Below are 15231 nucleotides of genomic sequence, written 5' to 3'. Positions count from 1 at the left end.
CTTTATCACATCCACTCTGCTCCCAGATACTTTACACCATTAGATATTACAATTCAAACTTTATAATCTCTACAATTTACTATTTGTTCAAGGAGATTAGGGCGGCATGGTGGCACAGCGGTTAGCACTACTGCCTCACAGCGCCACGTACCTGAGTTCAATTCCTGGCTTGGGTCATTGTCTGTGCAGAGTCTGCATATTCTCCCTGTGTCTGCGTGGGTTTCCTCCGGGTGCTCCGGTTTCCTCCCACAGTCCAAAGATGTGCTGCTTAGGTTGACTGGCCATGCTAAATTGACCCTAGTGTCAGGAGGATTAGCAGGTTAAATATGTGGAGTTACGGGGATAGGGCCTGGGTGGGATTGTGGTTGGTGCAGACTCGATGGGCTGAATGGCCTTCTTCTGCACTGTAAGATTCTACGATTCTATGAGTTCACAAAATTAAAGTTAAAAGTTAAATTTATTTATTAGTCACAAGTAAGGCTTACATTAACACTGCAATGAAGTTACTGTGAAATTCCCCGAGTCGCCACACTCCAGCACCTGTTTGGGTCAATGCACCTCAATAGCGCATCTTTCAGACGGTGGGAGGAAACTGGAGCACCCGGAGGGAACCCACACAGACACGGGGAGAACGTACAGACTCCACACAGACAGTGACCCAAGCTGGGAATTGAACCCGGGTCCCTGGCACTGTGAGGCAGCAGTGCAGACAGACAGTCAAGAAATCATCAATTCCACTCCCACCCAGAGCGATGGGGATATATTTAGAGTAACAGTTTTAACAACACCAGGTTAAAGTCCAACAGGTTTATTTGATAGCAAATACCATTAGCTTTTGGAGCGCTGCTCCTTCGTCAGATGGAGTGGAAATCTGCTCTCAAACAGTGCACAGAGACACAAAATCAAGTTACAGAATACTGATTAGAATGCAAATCTCTACAGCCAACCAGTTCTTAAAGATACAGACAATGTGAGTGGAGGGAGCATTAAGCACAGGTTAAAGAGATTCGTATTGTCTCCAGACAGGACAACCAGCAAGTCCAGGAGGCAAGCTGTGGGGGTTACTGATAGTGTGACATCAAGCCAACATCCCGGTTTAGGCCGTCCTCATGTGTGCGGAACTTGGCTATCAGTTTCTGCTCAGCGACTCTGCGCTGTCGTGTGTCCTGAAGGCCGCCTTGGAGAATGTTTACCCAAAGATCAGAGGCTGAATGCCCATGACGCACTTCAGTGGTCACGGGCATTTGTCAGGAGAGAAAAGTGCTGACGTTTCGAGTCCAGATGACCCTTTGTCAAAGACTGACCTCTGAAGAATTGAGAAAGGGAGGTGGAGAAGAACAAAATGAAAGATCTGCAAACTGACAAAATGTTTCACGGCCCAAGACCAAAGCGAGTGGTAATGGGACAAATAAAGATACAAAAGATGTTCTGGATGAGGTGTGAATAGCTGGTGAGCGATAGTCTGAATGTAAAGTAAAGAAAACAAGTGGGAAATGAGGTGAAAAAAGCAGCAACGAAACACAGAACACAATGGGGGGAGAGATTGTGGTGTAAAATTGTTGAGCTCAGTTTTGTTCTGAAGGCTGTAAAGTGTCTCTTTCATAGAACATAGAACATAGAAAGCCACAGCACAAACAGGCCCTTCGGCCCACAAGTTGCGCCGATCACATTCCCACCTCTAGGCCTATCTATAGCCCTCAATCCCATTAAATCCCATGTACTCATCCAGAAGTCTCTTAAAAGACCCCAACGAGTTTGCCTCCACCACCACCGACGTCAGCCGATTCCACTCACCCACCACCCTCTGAGTGAAAAACTTACCCCTGACATCCCCCCTGTACCTACCCCCCAGCACCTTAAACCTGTGTCCTCTCGTAGCAACCATTTCAGCCCTTGGAAATAGCCTCTGAGAGTCCACCCTATCCAGACCCCTCAACATCTTGTAAACCTCTATCAGGTCACCTCTCATCCTTCGTCTCTCCAGGGAGAAGAGACCAAGCTCCCTCAACCTATCCTCATAAGGCATGCCCCCCAATCCAGGCAACATCCTTGTAAATCTCCTCTGCACCCTTTCAATGGCTTCAACATCTTTCCTGTAATGAGGTGACCAGAACTGCGCGCAGTACTCCAAGTGGGGTCTAACCAGGGTCCTATAAAGCTGCAGCATTATCTCCCGACTCCTAAACTCAATCCCTCGATTAATGAAGGCTAGTACGCCATACGCCTTCTTGACCGCATCCTCCACCTGCGAGGCCGATTTAAGAGTCCTATGGACCCGGACCCCAAGGTCCTTCTGATCCTCTACACTGCTAAGAATGGTACCCTTCATTTTATACTGCTGCTCCATCCCATTGGATCTGCCAAAATGGATCACTACACACTTATCCGGGTTGAAGTCCATCTGCCACTTCTCCGCCCAGTCTTGCATTCTATCTATGTCTCGCTGCAACTTCTGACATCCCTCCAAACTATCCACAACACCACCTACCTTGGTGTCGTCAGCAAACTTACCAACCCATCCCTCCACTTCCTCATCCAGGTCATTTATGAAAATGACAAACAGCAAGGGTCCCAGAACAGATCCCTGGGGCACTCCACTGGTCACTGACCTCCATGCAGAGAAAGACCCCTCCACAGCCACTCTCTGCCTTCTGCAGGCAAGCCAGTTCTGGATCCACAAGGCAACAGCCCCTTGGATCCCATGCCCTCTCACTTTCTCAAGAAGTCTTGCATGGGGGACCTTATCGAACGCTTTGCTGAAGTCCATATAGACCACATCCACCGCTCTTCCTTCGTCAATGTGCTTGGTCACATTTTCAAAGAACTCAACCAGGCTCGTAAGGCACGACCTGCCCCTGACAAAGCCGTGCTGACTACTTTTGATCATACTAAACTTCTCTAGATGATCATAAATCCTGTCTCTCAGGATCCTCTCCATCAACTTACCAACCACTGAGGTTAGACTCACCGGTCGGTAATTTCCCGGGCTGTCCCTGTTCCCTTTCTTGAATATAGGGACCACATCCGCAATCCTCCAATCCTCCGGAACCTCTCCCGTCTCCATCGACGATGCAAAGATCATCGCCAAAGGCTCCGCAATCTCCTCCCTCGCCTCCCACAGTAACCTGGGGTACATCCCATCCGGTCCCGGCGACTTACCAACCTTGATGCCATTCAATAGTTCCAACACATCCTCTTTCTTTATGTCCACATGCTCGATCCTTTCTGTCCTCCGCAATCCAGCAGTACAACCACCCAGATCCCTTTCCACCGTGAATACCGAGGTAAAGTATTCATTAAGCAGCTCAGTTGCGGGAAATAATATATTTCCCAGTTCCGATGACAGGTCACATTCAGTCTGTTTCTCTCTCCACAGAGGCTGCCTGACTTGTTGAGTATTTCCAGCCAAAAGAGAAAACGCTGGAAAATCTCAGCAGGTCTGGCAGCATCTGTAAGGAGACAAAAAGAGCTGACGTTTCGAGTCCAAGTGACCCTTTTGACAAAAGCAGCAATTTGCTGTGAACTGGGCCGGGTTGAGGTTTTGAGTGACAGTCCTGGGGCGATATCAGGACAGGAACAGCCACAGATTCCCCCTTTTCCCTGGGACATTTCACTGGAGCTGTGTTGGTGAGTGTTTGTAATCTCTGTCTCACTGTCTCGGTAATGGAGGCAATTTCCAGCGTTTTCCGTTTGATGTCAACCAGAGAATGTGGAAGAATTGTCACACCCGAAACAGATGTCTCTTCCTCGGGACACCCCAGCTCGGGTCTCGTTGGGGGGGAGGAGGGGGAGGGGCGGGGGAGTTGGGGGCGGTGGGTAACGTTCACAATTTTGTGTTTATGTCTGGTGCGAATAATACTTTGGATTAAACGGAGAAGTTTTTTAAACTGAGGAAAGTAACTGCATTTGGGCGCTGACTTTAAACAACGTTAACAAGCCCGGGCTGCTGGAGAAACATTTAGGGATTTGTGAGCAGTCAGTTCCGGCTGGTTTGAAGTGAAATCCTGTCGGTGCTGCGGCAAATCTGAACTCAAACCAGACAAACTGGAACCGCTGGGCTGGAGATTCCGGGTGTTGGGATGTGGGGACTGGGGGAGGGGGAGATGGCGCTAAAACTCTGAGGCTGAGTTTCGAGCGGGATGTGAGCGGGATAAAGGGAAGGAATGACAGGGTTAATGTGGGAGTCAGGGACAATAGCAGAAGGTGGGAAGCTCTGGAAAGGAGCACGGAGGGTAAAGGCCATCAAAGAATGCGTGTTTAAATGAAGATAAAAGCAAAATACCGCGGATGCTGGAATCTGAAACAGAAAATGCTGGAAAATCTCAGCAGGTCTGACAGCATCTGTGGAGAGAGAATGGAGTTAATGCTTCCAGTCTGGATGATCACAGATGCGATCAGACCTGCTGAGGTTTTCCAGCACTTTCTGTTTTTGATTAACTGAAGGTTCAGCAGGGAAAGAAGCAGCGAACTGAACACACTGAACCCAGGGGGAGGGGGTGACCCAGGATAAGCTCAGTGAGGCTCTGCAATGTCCATCAACACATCCACATTCAGACCTTAGAGAGCCAAGGGGGAGGGGAAGGAGAAACTATTTGGGGCACAGCAGGTGGTCACCCCTCCCCCCACTCTGTGGTTCCACATCCCTCCCACACCTGGACAGGGTTGGCTCAAGGTGTAGGAAGCTGCAAGCTGAGAGGCTGAGCTGTGAACTGGGCCGGGTTGGGGGTTTGAGTGACAGTCCTGGGGCTATTTCAGGACAGGAACTGCCACAGGTTCCCTCTTTTTCCTCGGACGTTTCAGTGGAGCTGTGTTGGTGAGTGTTTGTAATCTCTGTCTCACTGTCTCGGTAATGGGGGTGGGTTGTAGATTGCTGTGAGTGTTAGACTAAATAACCTCTCCTCATGCTGCCAGTTCCAGTCTGCAGACTCCATTTCTTAGTCCAGTCTGCTGCTCTGTCTCTGTCTCTCTGTACTTTGCTGCAGTGCTCCACATTCTGAGCAACATCCAGCCCATTGTTATCACCCGAAATTTGCGGCAAACTACCATCACTGTGGCACAGTGGTCAGCACTGCTGCCTCACTGAGTCAGAGTTCGATTCGAGCGGTGGGTGACTGTCTGTGTGGAGTTTGCTCAGGAAGAAGTCTCATAACACCAAGTTAAAGTCCAATAAGTTTATTTGGAATCAAAGTAAATTATTGTGGATGCTGGAATTTGAAACCAAAAGAGAAATTGCTGGAAAATCTCAGCAGATATGGCAGGATCTGTAAGGAGAGAAAAGAACTGATGCTTCGAGTCCACATCACCCTTTATCAAAGCTTTGACAAAGAGTCATCTGGACTCGAAATGTCAGTTCTTTTCTCTCCTTACAGATGTTGCCAAACCTACTGAGATTTTGCAGCATTTTCTCTTGGTTATTTGGAATCACGAGCTTTCAGAGCACTGCTCCTTCATCAGCGCTCTGAAAGCTTGTGGTTCTAAATAAACCTGTTGGTCTTTAACCTTGTATTTTGAGACTACTTACTGTGCTCACCCCAGTTCAGCGCTGGCATCTCCACCTCATGTGTGGAGTTTGCACAATCTCCCTCTGTGTGCATTTCCTCTGGGTGCTCCGGTTTTTTTCTCATAGCCCAAAGATGTGCAGGTTAGGTAAATTTGTCCCTTGGTGTCCAAGATATGTAGTGTCTAATTTGATTTATTATTGTCGCATGTTCTGGGATACGGTGAAAAGTATTATTTCTTGCGTGCTGTACAGAAAAAAAGTAAATTGATCGAGTACATAGGGGGAAAGGAAAAGAGTAGGGTGCAGAATATATTGTTGCCGTTGCAGTACAGACTCGATTAATCGAATGGCCTCTTTCTGCACTGTAAGGATTCTATGATTAGTGAATTCCGGCGAACAACTTTTGAATGGAGGGGTTTCTGAGGTGCAGAGCATTGTGGGAATTGTGACCGCCATTAGTCAGTGACTGACTATAAATATTTAATTGCAGACCGAGGGCAGGTCAGCAACCTGAGCCCTCAATTCTGTTTGTGGCTCTCACAGGCTGCCTGGCCTGATGAATATCTCCAATACTTATTTTCTTTGTCCCAGAAACAGTCTCTACAGAGTTTTGTTTCTGTGTTATTGTTTTATAAGTTCGAGTTTAGAAACACAGTTAGGAGCTGGCATAAATCAGGCTGTCTGTTGGATGCAGAACTCAGTTCCTGGCCCCCCGTGTGGGTTTTTTTTATTGTTGCTTCAGTCTGAACTCTTTTCATAACTTGCCTCTGTGGGTTCTCTCTCAATCCTGCTGCGTTTTACCAGCATCTTTTCTTTTAATTTTAAGTGGAACCTTAATATATGCTCAGTACACAGGCCAATTCATCACAAATTCAGAGGAATGTATTTTAAAAAATTAATTAATCTCAATTGCACAAGATAGTTTTCTATTATGTCTTTGATTGACAATGGCGCCGTTAATTCCCAGGTGCCCCTGCGGGTGTCAAAGTGTCCTATTCATTCCACAGCAGCCTATTGCGCAGGCGCAGTGCTGTATCTAGAGCATGCGTAGTGCCACTTTGCTCGGAGCCCTGCGAGTGCGGGGGACGTTTTTTCAGCGGGTGAGAGTCAGTGTGGCGGAGGGAGGAATGGAGTCGGGGTGGGGAGGGAGTGGAGGCTTCACAAATACCCGCTCCAGGTCGCAAGGCCCGAATAAGACCATGAGGGTTCCGGGTTCGCAGCTCCCGGGTTTTTTCCCCCGAGAACAGGCCCCGGTTTTCGGTCGCCATCTTGTTTCAGCGGGGAAGGAGAGCGCATGCGCTGCTGTCGGTGGCGGGTCACAATGGGCGTGGTTTCAGGGGCTGGTTCAGAACCTCTATCTTCAGAGGGACAATATGTTGCAGGGCGCATGCGCAACTATCCAAGACCATCAGAATAAGAACATAAGAATTAGGAACAGGAGCCAGTCATTCGGCCCATCGAGCCTGCTGCATCAGTCAATAAGATCATGTCTACTTTGGAGAGGCTGGATAGACTGGGACTTTTTTCTCTGGAGCATAGGAGGCTGAGGGGTGATCTTAGAGAGGTCTATAAAATAATGAGGGGCACAGATCAGCTGGATAGTAAATATCTTTTCCCAAAGGTAGGGGAGTCTAAAACTAGAGGGCATAGGTTTAAGGTGAGAGGGGAAAGATACAAAAGTGTCCAGAGGAGCAATTTGTTCACACAGAGGGTCATAGAGTCAGAGAGGTTTACAGCATGGAAACAGGCCCTTCGGCCCAACTTGTCCATGCCGCACTTTTTTTAAAATCCCAATTCCCCGCATTTGGCCCATATCCCTCAATACTCATTGTACCCATGTAACTATCTAAATGCTTTTTAAAAGACAAAATTGAACCCGCCTCTACTACTACCCCTGGCAGCTTGTTCCAGACACTCACACCCTCTGTGTGAAAAGATTGGCCCTCTGGACACTTTGTATCTCTCCCTTCTCAATTTAAACCTATGCCCTCTAGTTTTAGACTCCCCTACCTTTGGGAAAAGATATTGACTATCCAGCTGATCTATGCCCCTCATTATTTTATAGACCTCTCTAAGATCACTGCTCAGCTTCCTACGCTCAAGAGAAAAAAGTCCCAGTCTATCCAGCCTCTCCTTATAACTCAATCCATCAAGTCCCAGTAGCATCCTAATAAATCTTTGCTGCACTCTTTTTAGTTTAATAATATCCTTTCTATAATAGGGTGACCAGAATTGCACACAGTATTCCAAGTGTGGTTTTCCCAATGTCTTGTACAACTTCAACAAGACATTCCAACTCCTGTATTCAATGTTCTGACCGATGAAACCAAGTATGCCGAATGCTTTCTTCACCACTCTGTCCACCTGTGGCTCCACTTTCAAGGAGCTATGAACATGTTCCCCTACATCTCTTTGTTCTGTAACTCTCCCCAACACCCTACCATTAACTGAATAAGTCCTGCCCTGGTTCAATCTACCAAAATGCATCACCTCGCATTTGTCTAAATTAAACTCCATCTGCCATTCGTCAGCCCACTGGCCCAATTGATCAAGATCCCGTTGCAGTTAGATAGGGTGGTGAGTACTTGGAACAAGCTGCCAGAGGTAGTAGTAGAGGCGGGTACAATTTAGTCTTTTAAATAGCATTTAGATAGTTACATGGGTATAGAGGGATATGGGCCAAATGTGGGCAATTGGGATGAGCTTAAGGGTTTAAAAAAAAAGGGCAGCATGGACAAGTTGGGCCGAAGGGCCGTTTTCCATGCTGCAAATCTCTACGAATCTATGACTTTGCTACCCCCACCCCGTCAATACCCATGACTTTCTTGTGGATCAGAACCTCAGCTTTGAATATATTCAATGACCTGCCTCCAATCCTCACTGGTGAAGACAGAGTTCCAAAGATCAACAGCCCATTGAGAGAAAAGATCTCTCTTCATCTTAATCTTAAATCCTTTATTTTTACTTGATTCCCACACCAAAGGAAACATCCTCAGCATCTACCTTGTCAAGCACCTTATATCATATGAATCATAGAATCCCAACAGTGCAGAAGGAGGCCATTCGGCCCATCAAGTTTGTACCAACCACAATTCCACCCAGCCCCATCCCCACAACCCCCTGCATTTACCCTGCTAATCCCCCTGACACTTGGGTCAATTTAGCATGGTTGATCCACCTAATCCATACATCTTTGGACTGTGGGAGGAAACTGGAGCACCCTGAGGAAACTCACAGACAAGGGGAAAATGTACAAACTCCACACAGACAGTGACCCAACGCTGGAATTGAACTTGGGATCCTGGTGCTGTGAGGCAGCAGTGCTAACCATTATGCCACCCTGAAATTCCTAGATGTTTCAATAAGATTACTTCTCAGTCTTCTAAACTCCAAAGAGTACAGGCCCCAGCTGCTCAACCTGAAAGATAAAACTCCTCATTTCAGGAATCAACCAACTGGATCTTCTCTGAACTGCCTCCACTGCAATTTTGTCCCAGCTGAAGTAATTCTGTGCAAGCAATAGGAGAGAATGTTTTGAATTTCTGTTCTGGACAAATGCTGATGGATTTTGGAAACTCCTTTTACAGGGGGTTAGAAGGGGAGGATTTACTCACAGCAAACTCAGACCAAAATAAATGTTTGTCTGTCCTGAATTTCTAACCTTGAATTACACCTATAACTTTCCTCATTTACAGGGAGAAGATTTGAAGATTGCAACATTTTTCCCGGACACCAATCTCTCTGAGATCTTTGCAGACGTAGACTCCAGCAGATTTAAAACGTTGAAAACAGTGAAATTGTTTTGGGGTGAGTGTGAGTGAGCATTAATTTAAATTTAGAGCATGCTCTGATTCCATGGATCTCAGGCTATTGTGACTCCTTTACCATGGATGGGGAGGCAATGGTGCAGTGATAGTGTGATTGGATTAGTAATACAGGGATCCAGGGCAATACACTGTGAACCCTGGGTTCGAATCTCACAGTGGCAGATGTTGAAATTTGAATTCAGTAAAAATCTAGAATTAGAAGTCCATTGATGACAATTGTTGTAAAAATCCATCCAATTTAATAATGTCCTTTAAAGAAGGAAATTACCACATCCCCCAGCAGTGCAAACCACTCAGTTCAAGGACAATGAGTTATGGGCAATAGTTGCTGACGCAGCCAACACATAGAGTCATAGAGCAATACAGCACGGAAACAGGCCCTTGGGCCCAACTGATCCATGCCAACCATGGTGCCCTCCCAGCTAGTCCCAATTGCCCATGTTTGGCTCATATCCCTCTAATCCTTTCCAATTCATGTACTTATGCTTTCTAAATGTTTAAACCTGTCTCAACCACTTTCTCTGGCAGTTCATTCCATGTACACACCACCCTCTGCATGAAGATGTTGCCCTTCAGGTCCCTTTTAATCTTTCCCCTCTCACCTTAAACCTATGCCCTCTAATTTTCAATTGCCCTACCCTGGCAAAAAGACAATGTGGGTTCATTTCAATTGCCCTACCCTGGCAAAAAGACAATGTGGGTTCATCCTATCTATGCCCCCCATGATTTAATACACCTCAATATAGTCACCCCATATTCTCCTGTGTTCGAAGGAATAAAGCCCTCGCCTGTCCAACCTCTCGCGATCACTCAGGCCCATTAGTCCCGGCAACATCCTCATAAATCTTCTTTTCACTCTTTCCAGTTTATGAATGTCTTTCCTATAACAGGGTTACAAAAACTGTACACAATACTCCAAGTGCAGCCTCATCAACAACTTATACAACTATAACATAATGTCCCAACTCCTATACTCAGTGCTCTGACTGATGAAGGCCAGTGTGCGAAATGCCTTCTTCACCACTCTGTCTACCTGTGCCGCCACTTCCAACAAACTATGTACTTGTACTCCTGGGTTCCTCTGTTCCTCAACACTCCCCAGGGCCTTACCATTCACTGTACAAGTCCTCCCCTGGTTTGACTTTCCAAAATGCAACACTCACACTCAAGACCATAAGACATAGGAGCAGAATTAGGCCACTTGGCCCATCGAGTCTGCTCCGCCATTCAATCATGGCTGATATTTTTCTCCCCCCATTCTCCTGCCTTTTTCCCATCACCCCTGATCCCCTTATTAATCAAGAACCTATCTATCTCTGTCTTAAAGACAGTCAATGGCTTGGCCTCCACAGCCTTCTGCGGCAAAGAGTTCCACAAATTCACCACTCTCTGGCTGAAGAAATTCCTCCTTACCTCTGTTTTAAAGGATCGTCCCTTTAGCCTGAAGTTGTGCCTCTGTGCTCTGTATTATCTGTACTGAAATCCATTTGCCAATCATCGGCCCACTTCCCCAACTGATCAAGATCCCCCTGTAATTTTTGATAACCTTCTTCACTATCAGCGATACCTCCGAATTCAATATCGTCTGCAAACTTGCTAACCATGTTTTTTATGGATTTTTAAACGGCCATCCATTTCTCTGTTTGACCTCTGCCCTCCCTGATCAGCTCTCTGCCATTGTCTACCTTCCTCTGCCTCTAATAATGGGTGTATTTTAACTATTATTTCCGCAAGCTATGTCTTGATGAGGTTTTTACCACTTCACTACTCTATTCACTGCTGATTTACCAGCTTAGTCTTACAATGTTCAGGAATTGTTTCTCTTCCACTGGAGATCATTTCCTTTCCACTTCTGAGCTTATATTGACCAACAAAATCTGATACATTTTTATTCCCTGTAATTCATTCTGCCCACCCTGAAACGTTAATCTTCTTTCTGTCTAAAAGGATGGTCTCTTTCCTCATGTTCACAATTAAAGGGCAGGAGATGGCTGACATTTAAGGGGACAGTAAATTAATATAGGACAGAGATATGTCTAGTGTTGTTATATGGTACCCAGATTAAATATATTATTTATGTTTCTGTAATAAAATATATTTATTATTATTTCTTGCATTGTAATATAATACATTTCCAGTCATAAAGTCATTACAGCACAGAAGGAATCCATTCGGTAACTCGAGTCCATGCTGACTCTCTGTATAACATTCCAGTCCCATTCCCACTCTATCCCCATTCTCCTGAAAGTTTATTTCCTTCAAGAGCCCATCCACTTTCATTTTTAAATAGAATCCATAGATCTGGATGGAGATTTACAACTTTTTGGGAATGAAATAGGAAAGAATGTTCCATAGAAACCAGAATTGTCTGCTCTGAATTTCTATCCTATACTGACTGTGATGACTTTTGCAAACTCATTTCACAAGATATTGAACGAGGAATCACAGGCAAAAATCTCAACTGTCACATCTAGACAGAGTCATATTCCTTGGGATCTGAATATCTTGTAATATGGAACTGTAGCTACGTTATATATTTCCAGACATCTCTTCCCTCAGAGGGTTGTTAGTCTTTTGGATTTCTCTTCCCCACGGACCAGTGGAGGCTGAGGATCATTGAATATATTCCAGTTAGACAGATCTTTGACTGACAAGGGTGTCAAAGGTTATGGGGAACAGACAAGAAGATGGAGCAAAAGCTAATACGTTGGGGGATTTCTTCACTCAAGGATGTGGTAAAGCTTTGGAATTCTCAACCCCTGAGGACAGTGAAGCCTCAGTCATCAACTATTTTCAAGAGAGAGATTGATTGGTTTCTGGATATTGAAGAGATCAAGGGATATGGGTTTAGTGTGGGGAGAATGATGCTGAGGTAGATGAACAAATTATCTCATTGAATAGTTTAAAAGACTCGATGGACCAAATAGCCGACTGCAGCTCCAATTTTTTATGGTCTCTGCGCCCAGGACAGGAAGCAGTGAGCATGGATTTGTCAATCAGCCTCAATCAGCACCTTCAGGAGAATTGGGAGGGTGAATATTAGATACAGCAGAGTGAGAATGGAGGGAGAGTGTGTGGGATGGAGATTCACAGCTTTTTGGGACTGAAATAGGAAAGAATGTTCCATAGAAACGAGAATTGTCTGTTCTGAATTTCTATCCTGTACTGACACTGATGACTTTTGTAAACTTGTTTTACAGGATATTGAAAGAGGAATCACAGGCCGAAATCTCAAATGTCATCTCTAGATCTGACAGAGTCATATTCCTTGGGAGCTGAATATCATTGGACTTTGAATCTAGAAGAAGAAATGATTGTCCGGTCTGTTGATTTGAAAAGATTTCAAACATCAGTGTGACTGGAAAAGCACCAACACACTGCCACACTCGAGTGAGAGTGTTCCAGTGCACTGACTAAAGAGCTTTAACCAGTTACACAGCCTGAATAAATATCACACCATTCACAGCGGGTAGAGACTGTAATCTTGTTCTGTGTGTGGACGAGGCTTCAACTGATTGTCCACCCACGAGAGCGGCAAGTACACCTGCACCATGGAGAAACCATGGAAATGTGGGGACTGTGAGAAGAGATACAGATCTCCATCAGAGCTGGAAGCTCATCGGCGCAGCCACACTGGGGAGAGACCATTCACCTGCTCTCAGTGTGGGGAGGGATTCACTCTGTCATCCAGCCTGCAGTCACACCAGCGAGTTCACACTGGGGAGAGACCATTCATGTGCTCCCAGTGTGGGGAGGTATTCACTCGGTCATCCGACCTGCTGAGACACCAGCGAGTTCACACTGGGGAGAGACCATTCACCTGCTCTCAGTGTGGGGACGGATTCACTCAGTCATCCAGCCTGTGGACACACCAGCGAGTTCACACTGGGGAGAGACCATTCACCTGCTCTCAGTGTGGGAAGGGATTCACTTGTTCATCCAACCTGCGGAGGCATCAGCGAGTTCACACGGGGGAGAGACCGTTCACGTGTTCTCAGTGTGGGGAGGGATTCACTCAGTCATCCAGCCTGCGGGCACACCAGCGAGTTCACACTGGGGAGAGGCCATTCACCTGCTCTGTGTGTGGGAAGGGATTCAGTCTTTCATCCAACCTGCAGACACACCAGCGAGTTCACACTGGGGAGAGGCCATTCACCTGCTCTGTGTGTGGGAAGGGATTCAGTCATTCGTCCAACCTGCAGACACACCAGCGAGTTCACACTGGGGAGAGACCATTCACCTGCTCTCAGTGTGGGGAGGGATTCACTCGGTCATCCCACATGTTGAGACACCAGCGAGTTCACGAGTGATTCCAGGGGTTGGATTCTGCTGTTATTGTTTCTGCTCTCAGTTACATCCAGGACTGCATTTTGTTCATTCTCACAGTTGGTCAATGGGGAGGGTCGGGGGGTTTCTTTCTGCTGGACTGGCCGGTCTCATGACTTTGCTTCCAGTGGCTGGTGCTCTTTGAGTCTTGTTGCGAATACCTGGTTTCAAATTTCACAAGGATCACAGAGTGACCGGGTGTGAGGAAGTTAAGTCACTATTTCTGTTTGAAACCCCCCAAACGCCCATCCAATTTCCTTTGCAATAGTTTGTTGTCTCCACTTCCTCCACCGTCGTAGGCAGCGAGTTCCAGGTCATTACCATTCGCTGCATCAAAATATTCTTCCTCACATCCCCCCCCCCCCCCTCCATCTCTGACCCAAAACCTTAAATCTGTGTCCCCCTCGTCCTTGTCCCTTCAGCTAATGGGAACAGCTTTTCTTTGTCCACCTTATCTAAACCTGTCAGAATCTTGTCCACCTCTATCAAATCTCCCCTCAACCTCCTTTGCTCCAAGGGAAACAACCCCAGCCTGACATTGACAATAAAGAACAAACTAACAGAATAAGTTAATACCTGAAATCAAATGGGAATGTTGAATTTCTGTTTTAAAGATATTGTAAATATATTGTCCTGGACAATAAAGGAATTGGAATAACTCACCTTGGGAGTGGTTGAATGGAATATATCAATCTGATATCCACCCACAGTCTAGTGAAAGTCTGGAATGTGTGGCTGAAATCCCTCCCTAACAGCACTGTGGGTGTACTTACACCTCAGGCATTGTAGCAGTTCAAGAAGGCAGTGTTGGGGTTGACCACGGCCGAGGCAGCTACATACAGCCACATATTCTGTTATAATTGAAGGACTGCAGATTGAATGTGAGGCATTATGGGACTGGACTATCTTGACCACATTCCTGTGACTGCTCAGTTTCTGCAATCACGGACCATTAAAGCTGCTTAGCATGGCCCCGACAGAGGACCTGGTGAGAATATTTACTCAGAACGAGTTAGAATTAAACTGGGGCGGCACGGTGGTACAGTGGTTAGCACTGCTCGCTCACAGCGCCAGGGACCCGGGTTCGATTCCCAGCTTGGATCACTGTCTATGTGGAGTTTGCACATTCTCCCCGTGTCTGTGTAGGTTTCCTCCGGGTGCTCCGGTTTCCTCCCACAGTCCAAAGAAGTGCGGGTTAGGTGGATTGGCCATGATAAATTGCCCCTTAGTGTCAGGGGGATGAGCTAGGGTAAATGCATGGGGTTATGGGGATAGGGTCAGTGGGATTGTGGTTGTTGCAGACTTGATGGGCCGAATTACCTCCTTCTGCACTGTGGAGATTCTGAGATTATTGCAGGACTGGCTGGTGTTCAGCGGCTGAGAAACCTGGAATCTGTAAAAAAGGGGTCTGACTAATCAACAAACGGGGGTAGGTAGCTGACTAAGAAGTTAAGAAGTGTTGTCAGGCATGTTAAAATTATTTTATCATAAATTTGTGATAAGAACTGAGAGGGACTTGTGACCCATAGTTGGTGAAGTGACGGTATACTCCAAGTAGCACTGGACTGAAAAGCAGAT

The 15231-nt window shown here is 46.3% G+C and overlaps 1 protein-coding gene across 1 annotated transcript in view; it reads left to right on the top strand.

Annotated features, from left to right (window-relative positions):
- The window catches only part of LOC144483905 (uncharacterized), a 42665-nt gene that overhangs the window by 4613 nt on the left and 22821 nt on the right, over positions 1 to 15231 (top strand). The window contains exon 4 of the mRNA XM_078202485.1: positions 12934 to 13625. Within this exon, the coding sequence (XP_078058611.1) occupies positions 12934 to 13625 (692 nt within the window). The remainder of the gene's footprint in view (positions 1 to 12933; positions 13626 to 15231) is intronic.

Source organism: Mustelus asterias, unplaced genomic scaffold (assembly GCF_964213995.1).
Source record: "Mustelus asterias unplaced genomic scaffold, sMusAst1.hap1.1 HAP1_SCAFFOLD_84, whole genome shotgun sequence".
NCBI lineage: Eukaryota > Metazoa > Chordata > Chondrichthyes > Carcharhiniformes > Triakidae > Mustelus > Mustelus asterias.
This window is presented reverse-complemented; position numbering and strand designations above follow the sequence as displayed.